At 39.5% G+C, this 11110-nt stretch overlaps 1 protein-coding gene across 3 annotated transcripts in view; it reads right to left on the bottom strand.

Moving 5' to 3' along the window:
• Positions 1-10563, bottom strand: part of RFTN2 (raftlin family member 2) — a 101401-nt gene extending 90838 nt beyond the window's left edge. For 2 of the 3 annotated variants that reach the window (XM_001169323.6, XM_054679193.2), the window contains exon 1: positions 9849-10563. In XM_001169323.6, coding sequence (XP_001169323.2) covers positions 9849-9987 — 139 coding nt within the window. In that variant the 5' untranslated portion in view covers positions 9988-10563. The remainder of the gene's footprint in view (positions 1-9848) is intronic. The other variant, XM_054679192.2, reaches the window with a different exon arrangement.
• Positions 10564-11110: the final 547 nt, after the last annotated feature.

An 11110-nucleotide genomic window follows, 5' to 3' on the forward strand; every position in this document is an offset into this window, starting at 1 on the left:
TCTTGCTGGATTGATTCCTTTATCATTATGTACCTTGCCTTTTTTTTTTTTTTTTTTTTTTACTGTTTTTGACTTACTGTTTTGACTGTTTTAGCTGATATAGGTATAGCTATACCTGTTCACTTCTGGTTTCCATTTACATGGAATATCATTTTCTATCCCTTTACTTTCAGTCTGTATGTGTCTGTATAGGTAAAGTGCATTTCTTATAGGCAGCATGTAATTGGATCATATTTTTAAGTCCATTCAGCCAGTATATATGTTTTAAGTGGAGAATTTAATCTACTTACATTCAAGGTTATTACTGATATGTGAGTTTTTGTTCCTATCATATTGTTAATTGTTTTCTGTATGTTCTTTGTTCCTTTGTTTTGCTCTTCCTGTTTATCATTGTAGCTTGGTGGTTTTCTGTAGTGGTGCTATTTGAGTCCTTTCTCTTCCTCATTTATGTGTTTACTTTACCAATGTGTTTTATACTTTTGTGTATTTTCATGATGGTAAATGTTGTCCTTTCATTTTCCAGGTTTAGAACTCCCTTGAACATTTCCCATAGGGCTGGACTAGTGGTTGTGAATCCCTCAGCTGTTGCTTGTATGGGAAAGACTTTGTTTCTTCTTCTTTTTTTTTTTTTGAGATGGAGTCTCACTTTGTCACCCAGGCTGGAGTGCAGTGGTGTGATCTTGGCTCGCTGCAACCTCTGCCTCCCAGCTTCAAGTGTTTCTCTTGCCTCAGCCTCCTGAGTAGTGGGGACTACGGGTGTTTGCCACCATGCCCAGCTAATTTTTGTATTTTTAGTAGAAACAGGGCTTCACCATGTTGGCCAGGCTGGTCTTGAACTCCTGACCTTAAGTGCCTCGGCCTCCCAAAGTGTTGGGATTACAGGCATGGGCCACTGTGCCCAGCCCTATTTCTCCATTTATGAGGCTAATTTTGCTGGATGTAGTATCCTTGGCTGGCAGTATTTTTCTTTGAGCACTTTGAACATATCATTCCATTCTCTCCTGGCCTGTAAAGTTTCTGCTGAGAAATCTGCTGTTATTCTGATGGAGGTTCTTTTATAGGTGACTAGACACTTTTCTCTTGCTGTTTTTAGAATTCTCTCTTTGTATTTAACATTAGACAGTTTGAGTATAATGTGCTCTGGAGAAGATCTTTTTGCATTGTATGTGTTTGGGGATCTCAGAGTCTCCCATACCTGAATGTCTAAATCTTGGGAAGTTTTCACCTATTATTTCATTAAATAGGTCTTCTAACCCTTTCATTCTTGTTTTGCCTTCTGAGATTCCAATAATTCGAGCATTTGGTAACTTCATGGTGTTCCATATGTCATGAAGACTTTGTTCATCCTTTTAAATTCTTTTTTTTCTTTACTTTTGTCTGACTGGGTTATTTCAGAAGACTTGTCTTCAAGTTCTGAGTTTCTTTCTACTGCTTGATCTAGTCTATTGTTGAAGCTCTTGAATGTATTTTGTATTTAATTCAATGAATTCTTCAGTTCCAAAATTTCTGTTTGGTTCATTTTTATTTTTATTTTTTGAGACAAGGTCTCACTTGTCCAGGCTAACAGGCTGGAGTGCAGTGGCACTCGGCTCACTGCTTCCTGGGTTCAAGTGACTCTCCTTTCTCAGCCTCCTGAGTAGCTGGGATTACAGGCATGTGCCACCATGTCCAGCTAATTTTATTCTATTTTTTCCAGCAGAGACGAGGTTTCACCATGTTGGCCAGGCTGGTCTCAAACTCCTGACCTCAAGTGATCTGCCTGCCTCACCCTCCCAAAGTGTTGGGATTACAGACATGAGCCATGACACCTGGCTGGGTTTATTTTTATATCTATCTCTCTGGTAAATTTGTCATTCATATCCTGAATTGTTTTTCTGATTTATTTGTATTATTTTTCAGAATTCTCTTGTATTTCACTGAGCTTCCTTAGAGTTAATAATTTGAATTCTCTTTCTGGAATTTCATGAATTTCTTTTTGTTTGTGATCTGTTGCCTGAGGATTATTGCAGTTGGAGGTGTCACATTTCCTTGTACTTTCATGTGTCCTGCATTCATATGTTGATATCTATGCATCTGGTGTAACAGCCACTTCTTCCAATTTTTTGAACTGCTTTTGTGGAAAAGGTTTTTCCTGAGGATGTATCTATGGTGTCGGTTGGGTAGGATGCTTTGGTTTTGATTCTGGGTGCATGGAATAGTGTAGTCTCTGTATGACTTATTTGGCTGTAAACAACATCAGTTGTAGCTGTGATTTCCATGGAGGCTTACAGTATGGTTATTAGTGGATGCTGTGGTGAGGTTTTCTTGGGAACTGGGATGCCAGGTAGGCCAGTCTTTGGGCCCCAGTGGTGGCAGCAGTGGGTTGAGCATGCCTGTCTTTGGGACCCAGTGAGGCACATGTTGGCACTGGTGTTAGCAGGTCCAGGTGGGCCAATTCTTGGACTTCTAGGTAACTTAGTTTTGCCAGTAGTGGTAGCAGTGGGCTGGGTGGGTAGGAGGGTCCTTGGCCCCCTGGGGAGCCAGTGTGGCATGGGTGATTTCAGTGATAGTGATGGGACAACCTTTGGGTTGCAAGCAGTGCACCCTGGTGTTGGCAGTGTCTGTGGTGTGCTGTGTAGGCCAGTCTCTAGGCCTGCAGGTGGGTGCATGCAGATAGGTGCCAGCTATGGTGGTAGCAGCCAGGTGGGTAGGTCTCTGGAAGGAGTGTTCAGGTAGCAACGGTGGTGAACTTAGCTGAACAATCCCCTGACCTCTGGGCTGTGTGCTCTGGCATGTTGAGGGGAGTGAAGCTAGGCTAGAGGGGCTGTCCTCTGTCCTCTGATAGCATGAGCAGGCACCAGTCATGGTAGGCAGGAGTGGGATGTTCCCCAGGCCAGCAGTGGAATGTTCAGATTGGGGGCAGCAGTGGCCATGCTGCTGTCCTGCCACTGGGGAGGGAGGTGCTGCCTTCAGTGGTAGCAGCCTAGACAGGTGGGGAACATATGTGATGCTTGTGCCTCGGCCTCTGCTGTGATAGCCTATGCCTTGGTAGCACTTCAGCCCTGGGCGTGGTAGCCTGTGGTCATTGATGCCTCAGCCCAGAGGCATGTACCTGCACCTGGCAGTAGCCTGCACCTGGGTTGTACCTCAGGCCTGGCTGCAGTAGCCTGCATGCAGTCGCTTGTGCCTCAGTCGTAGGGCAACAGTCTGCATTTCTCTTGTGGCTCAGCCCTAGCATCACTAGATCTAGGACAGTACTCAGTCTCTTAGGGATGGGGCTCTAAAATGGTGCCTTGCTGTAGCTGCCTAAGTCTCGGGAAGTGTTTGGGACCCAGTATGCCCTTCCTCCCTGGGACAGTCCTGTGGCACAATCTCTTGGCAGCTCCCTCTGTTAGTTTCAGGGCCCTCAAGGATTGAGGAACTCTCCCATGGTTAGAATTGCAGGGGTCCACAGTGGGAAGGTGAAGTACTGAGGGTCTCTCACTTAACCTTTCCCCATACTGGGGAGTCTCTCTCAGGCCTCAGCTGATCCCAACTGAACAGGCTGCCTCACTTCCTTCTCCTTCCTTGTTTTAGATATTTCTTGTCACTTTTCTGTGGAATTCCAGTGTGCTCTCTTGGATGATCTACTCAATGTGTGATTATCTACTCACTGTTTTGGTTCTTCCTAACTGCAGTTTTAAAATACAATAAAATTCTATTGAACTATGTATTTCATGGTTATAGGCAGATATATGAAGGACCAAATTATGACCAAACTCCCGAAGTCTTATGTTTCACTGCTATCTTCTTAATATGCTACATTCCTACCATTCTGTTTTATTTTCAGTTTCCAGACAGACCACAAAGTTTTCTCTCTCTTCTGAGTATTTGTATATCTTGTCTTTCAGCCATGTTTGCCTTATCCCTACTCACTTCCTATTCAGCCTTTTTTTTTTTTTCAAATTTTTTTGGGGTTGGGGTGAGTGGAAATGTAACATATAAAAGAAAAAGACACAAAACATGCTTAAAACTACTAACACTAGGACAGCGGTCCCCAACTTTTTGGCACCAGGGACTGGTTTCATTGAAGGCGGTTTTTCTACAGATGTGGGTGGGGAGTGGACGGTTTGAGATGAAACTGTTCCACTTCAGATCATCAGGCATTAGTTAGATTCTCATAAGAAGTTTGCAACCTAGATCCCTTGCACGCGCAGTTCACAATACATGCTCCTATGAGAACCTATGAGAATCCAATGCCGTTGCTAATTAGGCAGTAATGCTCACTGGCCTGCTGCTCACCTCTGGCTGTGTGGCCCTGTTCGTGACAGGCCACAGACCAGTACCAGTCTGCAGCCTAGGGGTTGGGGACCCCTGCACTAGGGTAACCACTATCCATTCAAAAATTAGAAAATAGCCAGCACTTCAGAAGCCTTTACCCTTTCCCATCACAATGCTCCTGTCCCCTCTGTAATACCCTGATTTTTATGATAATGACTTTTTTTTGCCTTTCTTCTTAGTTTACTTCCCGGAATGCAGCCCTAAACACTATACTTCCGTTTGAGCATATAAAGGGAAGCATATAGCATGGACTTGTGTGTCTGTCTTCACTCAATATTATGCTTGTGGAATTCATCTTGTGTAATTGTAGTTCCTCTGTTTCCACTGCAGTGTGCTAAGAGTTGACGAACTGTGGCCTGTGGTCTGTTTTGTTATATATTGTCTATGGCTGCTTTAGCGCTACAACAGGAGAGTTGAATAGTTGTGACAGAGACCTCATATTTACCATCCAACCCTTTAAGGGTATTTGCTGATTTCTGCGGTATTGTGTGAGTATACCACAATTTATTTTTCCATTCTTTTGTTTTTTGGAGTTCCGGGTTGTTTACACCTTTGGGCTATTACAAACAACACTTCTATGAACATTCTTGTAGTGCCTCATGATGCACATGTACACTCATTTCTGTTGGGTATATCTTTAGCTAAGTAGATAATGCCAAACAATTTTTTTCCTCAATGATTCTAACAGTTTACCCACACTGGTGTTTAAGACCAGTCTGGGCAACATAGCAAGACCTCCATCTCTACAAAAAATTAAAAAATAAGCCAGGCATGGTGGCACATGTGTAGTCCCAGCTACTCCAGCAGCTGAGGCAGGAGGATTGCTTGAGCTTGGGAAGTCATGTCTACAGTGAGCTGTGACTGAGTCACTGCACTTCAGCCTGGGTGACAGAGTGAGACCCTGTCTCAAAAAAAAATCTATTTCAATTCCTTCTTGAAATTTTCACAGTCAGCTGTGCATCTATAACTGCCTCTACTAAGATCTTCCACTGCCACCTCAAATGCAACATGACTGCAATGAAATTGCTCTTTGACCACAGACGGACTCCCTTTGGAGTGCCCCTCCTTCTGTAAGAGGACTCATTATTTCCATAGCCACTCAGGCTCAAAACTGGGAAGTCATCCTGGATTCCTCATTCTTTCTGTCCCTTCAAATCCAGCCAGTCACAGGCTAAGTTCCTCCTTCATAATATCTGTCATATCTACCCCTTGTATCCTATCCCTGTTACTGCCCTTCACCCACAGGTCCTCATCATCATTAGCCTTGACTTCTTGCCTCCATCCCTTCTCACTGCAATTCCACATGAATCTTCTTAAAACACTCTTCTGCATCTATCAACTACTTGTTCAAAAAGCCTTTACTGCCATTTATCTTCCATAGAATTAGGTCTTAACTCCCTAGCTAAGCCAGAACCTTCCCATTTCCCATCAGTTTAGAATCTTACTTTCTGCTTCCTCCCTAGAAAACCTCCTTTAGCTCACTGCTCTGTTCACTAGCCCTTGAACTTACTCCAATCTCTTAATCTTTTTCTGTTTAAGCCACTTTCTTCAAGGGTCAGTTAAAGTCCTAACTCTAGTTCCAACTGATCCTACTCAAAATTGATTTCTCCTTTTTCTGATACTTGTTGTAGCACACTATTTCCTCCACATGTACCTTGTATTGTAATTTTTTGTTCATTCACTCATTCAACAAAGAATATTGACCATCACTCATATTCCAAACATCGTGCTGGACACAGGGTGTACAAAGATGGAGATGATATAATTCCTAACCTTGATGAGTTCATGACCTTGTCCAGTTTGACGGAGTTGAATACAAAATATCCGAGGGCAGAAACTGTCTTATTCTTTTTTATATTTCCAATGCTAATCAGCATTTTTTACAGAGTACAATTCCTGTTAATGGTGATGATGAAAGACAAATAGAATTTCTTGTTCTAATAATAATGAAGCAAGCTAGAGGCTAGCAAAATTTCACTCACATTTTATGTAATTCTACCAGAAATTCAGATAAGGAAGCTACCATCCAATTTTCTGTTGGGTTTTAGTATTGTAGAACCTCTTTTTACTCATAAAGCTATAAATGCTGTAAAAATTCTTAAGGCTACTATTATTCAGATTGTTTCCTGGAATTATACAAGGAGGTAAATTAATCCTTTTGGATCACTTGTAGAGTTATTTTAACTTTTTGTTAAGAAACCCTGTAACATACTCATATACATACATCATATGCTCTCATAAACACATATAAATGGATATACTATAAGAAATCTCTAGACTATTTTGAATTTTCACTAATAAGCAGGAATAATGAATTGTTACTTTATCATAATACAGTGAAAGAAATCATTACTATACAATAATCCAGAAAAATATCATAAACATTTTACCGAAACCTCATTAGTGCAGTTGGTAGACTTGGCATAAAGTTCCAGAAAAATCCGGCCTACCTAGATGAAACTTTAAATTTCTTGAAAGAAGGGGCTATGTGTTTTATTTCTTTTATAGTACCTAAGATACCCAGCATAGCAGCGCAATCAGGAGCTACTCCAAACACATTTGTCGAGTTGTAGTTGCACAAACTAATAATTTTATGGCCAGAATAAGAAAAATGTGTATGAACCTTTGAAGAGAACATATAAGTAACCAATACTTGATGATTATGTATCAGAGGGGAAATGCAGGAATTATTTTAATGACCTCAATAGGTTGGTCAAAAAGCATCCTGCAGGAGCTGGGTTTAAAGGAGGAATGTGGAGACAGAGGGTATTCTCAGAGGAAGGATCATAACAGTTAATCTTTATCAAGTGCTTACTAACTGCCAGATACCTTTCCAAGTAGATCATCTTATATTAGCTCCTTTGATCCTTAAAACAACTCTGTGACGTCAGCACCATGAGAATACCCATTTTATAGATGAGGAAACTGAGATAGAGCAACATTTACAAATTTGCCACAGTTTTCAGCCTAGATTCAGGACCCCAAAACTATGACTCCAGAGTTTTGTATGCTTCAAGTCTATGCTATGATTTCTCCTATAGAGATGTAAATAATGATTCAAAGGCCAAAAAGAAAAACTGTGGGGAAGGGAGAGGGAGAGAGACAGAGACAGAGAGATAAGGAGAGAATGGGAGGTGTAAGTTGTTTTGTTTTCTGGGTGGAGCTTTGAAAGTGATATATAATTGAATGGAAAATAAATAAGTTGTTCAAGAAAGTTATAACCACCATAATGCAGGACAGGGCACTGTGGATTTTCAGAGGGTCTCCTCCTCCTGCCCCCATTGGATCTACTTTCTGTGCCATGGCCTCTATTTGGAAAAAACAGAGGAAAATAATGTAAGAGACAGGCTCATGATGAGCACACACAGCTGTCACCAGGCCATTTTATTTCCTGAAAGGTTGCTCATTCCATGGTGGCCTCTGACAGGCAGGAGGTGCCACTATTCAAGCCTCCTCCCAGCAACCCAGGACAGAATTACCGGTGCCAAACAGAAAGCTGGCATGTTTTAACCCACCCATGACCCACTCCTATATACACTGGAGTGGCAGCCGGAGGTCAGAGACAACAGAAGAGCAGCAGGGAAACTATGACCTGGAAGGTAGTTTGCGGAGCTGGGCTGATGCTGAGTCCTGGCTTCTGAAGCAAAGGCAATGGGGAAGACAGAAACAAAGAAAAAACTAAAACAAAAACATGGGGAAAAATTGGAGCGCAATGGGGCACCAGGAGACTAGGCGCCTGTACCAAATAGGATCCAGGTGCAGCTTTAAAGTATGTGCCTGCTTTGTGTGTTAACATTTGCACACTCTGCCCATACTTAAACTTTTACAGTGTAATACTCTGTTATCTCTTCTAAGCACCTAGAGTGGAAGGTAGAAATTATACTCCTTTCACAGAGAGAAGGGCTTCTGAGAATAACAAAACCCAAATGACTTTTGAATAAAGCTGCAGATCTTTCTGATTCAAGGATGACTGCATTTATACAAATTTGTTTGAGATGTTAACATTGTTGGAAGGAAATGAATCAGAAAAACTTTTCAAGTTACTTTAAACCCTATGATCCTACAATGGATTGTGCAGAGAATCCTAAAGTACAGATCAAAATGGTTCTGACCTAAATTCATGAATACACAGTGTTTCAAGGTTAAGGAGAGTATGTGTCTGTCTCCTATGGATGTACAGAAACAAGTCCTAAAAAAAAATTGATGAGGAAAATCAATGGTGTGAACATAGCACCACATTACAAATATTTTCTCAAATGAAGGTTTTTGAAAAAGTATAGAAAAAATTCAAACGGTTGTTTGGTTACTTCTCTGATAATTGCTATTATCTTAATCCATTTTTAACATTCATAATTTAAAAGAAAATTAAGAAATTAAGAATATTAATTTTTTTCTTTTGGTAGCCTTAGCTTTAAACAAAAATAGGATATGAACATGTTAAAAGTCTATGTACAGATTTTGTGTATGTCCCTGGAAGGGAGTTTGTTTGCTGGCCAGCTTAATTTTTGACAAAGAAAAATGGGCTGCTCTTGCTTCTTGCACAAAGATGCACTGTTTCTAGAGCAAAGCAAAAAAAAAAAAAAAAAAAAAAAAAAAAGAGAATGTGTGTAAACAAAAAATTTGGAAAAAAATTAAGATAATATTCAACATGATAATTTAGTATAAACTTTTTGTGAATTGATAAAATGTGTGGCTCATTAGAATTAAAAATATAACTATAATAAGAATTTTACTAATATCTGATAACTTTAACAGCAAGCAAAGCACTCTAAATTTCATTTTTACTACTTCATAATTAAAGATATAGCTTTTTAAAAAAGCTGCTTTGTCTGTGCAGTTGTACAGTACTCTAAAGTTTCCAAAAGAAATGAGGCAAAGTATTTGTGAAATCGAGCCACCTCGATTCCTTCCACAGAGCTGCCATCTGGGCTTGTTTATTTGTGTTTCCAACTTTCTGGAACAGAGAGTTTCTCTGTTAGGGACAGGGCACTGAGCAAAGGAAGTGTCTTACAGAAGGCTATCTTTTTTTTTTTTTAACTACATTTTCAAAACTTATAGTTTAGTTTGGTCAAAAATATCAAATGACTACCATAATCACAGAGTCTAACACAATTGGAAGCCTCAGAATTGTCTTAGCAAACACTCTTCCACGATATGATGCAAGTAATATTTCCTACATAATACCTTATTGTGATTTTCAAATCTTTTTCAAAATACAAACTGTCACTAAGGCTATATAGCTATTTGTCCTGGAAATCAAGCATTTTTCATAAATCCTTCTATAAATAAGTATTTGATTTAAAAATGAAAGAAGTATTTCCAAGCAATTTCCCTAATTTTAGAAGGTACATATGAGCCATGTTACCAAAATACGAAGCAATCAACAAAACAAAAATCTTACAAAGCATAATTAAGAAGCGAAGCATTATTGTTTGAATATACAATCTCATTATGAAGAACAGTTTAAAAATTTATTAAGTCAACACTTAAAAATGACTAGTAGTCTCATCTCTGAAACATTTAACAAACAAAATAGAAGGAAAAAGTACCTTGTAGAGTAAAATCCAGCAATACATATTCGTAAGCAAATTCTGTCTTTGTTTCCACTTGCGGTCTCTTCAGGGTAGAAAATATTTTTCCAGGGCTGCTATCATCAGGGTCTTCTAGCTTTCTAAGTCCGCACCCCATGGCAAAATCTGTAAGGAATTAAATTGCAGGAAAGGGGAGGGAGAGCAGCAAATTCTGTTGTTTAAGCTGCAAAAAGAAAGTTACAGACTTAACTGCTTTGATTTTGTTTTCAGCTAAACTATAGATAACCAAAAAAAAAAAAAAAAAAAAAAACAAAAAACCAAAAAAAACCATCTGGGTCCAAAGAAAGGAGTTGAAGAATTTTTCTATCCATTTTTCTGTAAAGTCATTGAACCCATGATTAAGCTACAGCTCCAGGAGGCTGGGCTTGATCTTAGAGAAACATGCAAGCTGCTACAACTTAGCGGAGAATTTCCATGCCACGTCAATTTACAGCCAGCCCCCTACCAGAGTTCTGTCGCTCAGGGCACCAGCGGTGCTTTGTCTATCCCAGTTGGCTGGATGATAAAAAGAGATGTCCAAAAACGGAAATAAAAAGGCAAAAGGGCAACTTGGATGTAATTATCTACAAGTAGAAGATATATTCAGACATAGTGGCACACAATTCTTTTTCTGTTTTCCCTCTCCTCTCTGTCCTGCGCCTACCCTCCTTCCTCTCAACTACTACCAAGAAAGAAAAAGGAGAGAGAGAGAGAGGCAGTAGGGGGGTGGAGAGAGAGAGAGAGAGAGGGAAAAAGAGAGAGAGAGAGTGAAAGAGAGAGAAAGAAAGAGAAAAATGAAAAGAGTGGATTCTTAACATAATTAGAAACAAAAATCATTTCCAGAAAGGAAGTCAGCTTTATGAGGAAACTATTTCTGGAGTCTAAAAGGAGGAAAGTAAAGTTTAAAAAAACAGCCCTTTAGTCTTTAGTTAGTACTTTTGAGGATTTCTTTCCATATGAAGTTTCTTTCTGTTGGAAAAAATCATATGCTAATTAAAACAGCAAAGTATAAAAAATTTATATTAAAATATTTTTATAAAAAAGACTTTACTTAATTGCAAAGGAGAGACAGTTACGTGTGTAATTAGTTTCCCCAACATCCTTAAATAGTTTAAAACACTCTACTATTAGAAGGCTTATGATCGCAACTAATACTTCTATAGGTCTCAAAGTATCCTTAATTAAAAAATAAAACAAAACTGACAACTTGATTCATTTAATTTTTTTTTTTGAGATGTGGT

This window comes from Pan troglodytes, chromosome 13 (genome assembly GCF_028858775.2).
Source record: "Pan troglodytes isolate AG18354 chromosome 13, NHGRI_mPanTro3-v2.0_pri, whole genome shotgun sequence".
In the NCBI taxonomy this organism is placed as follows: Eukaryota; Metazoa; Chordata; class Mammalia; order Primates; family Hominidae; genus Pan; species Pan troglodytes.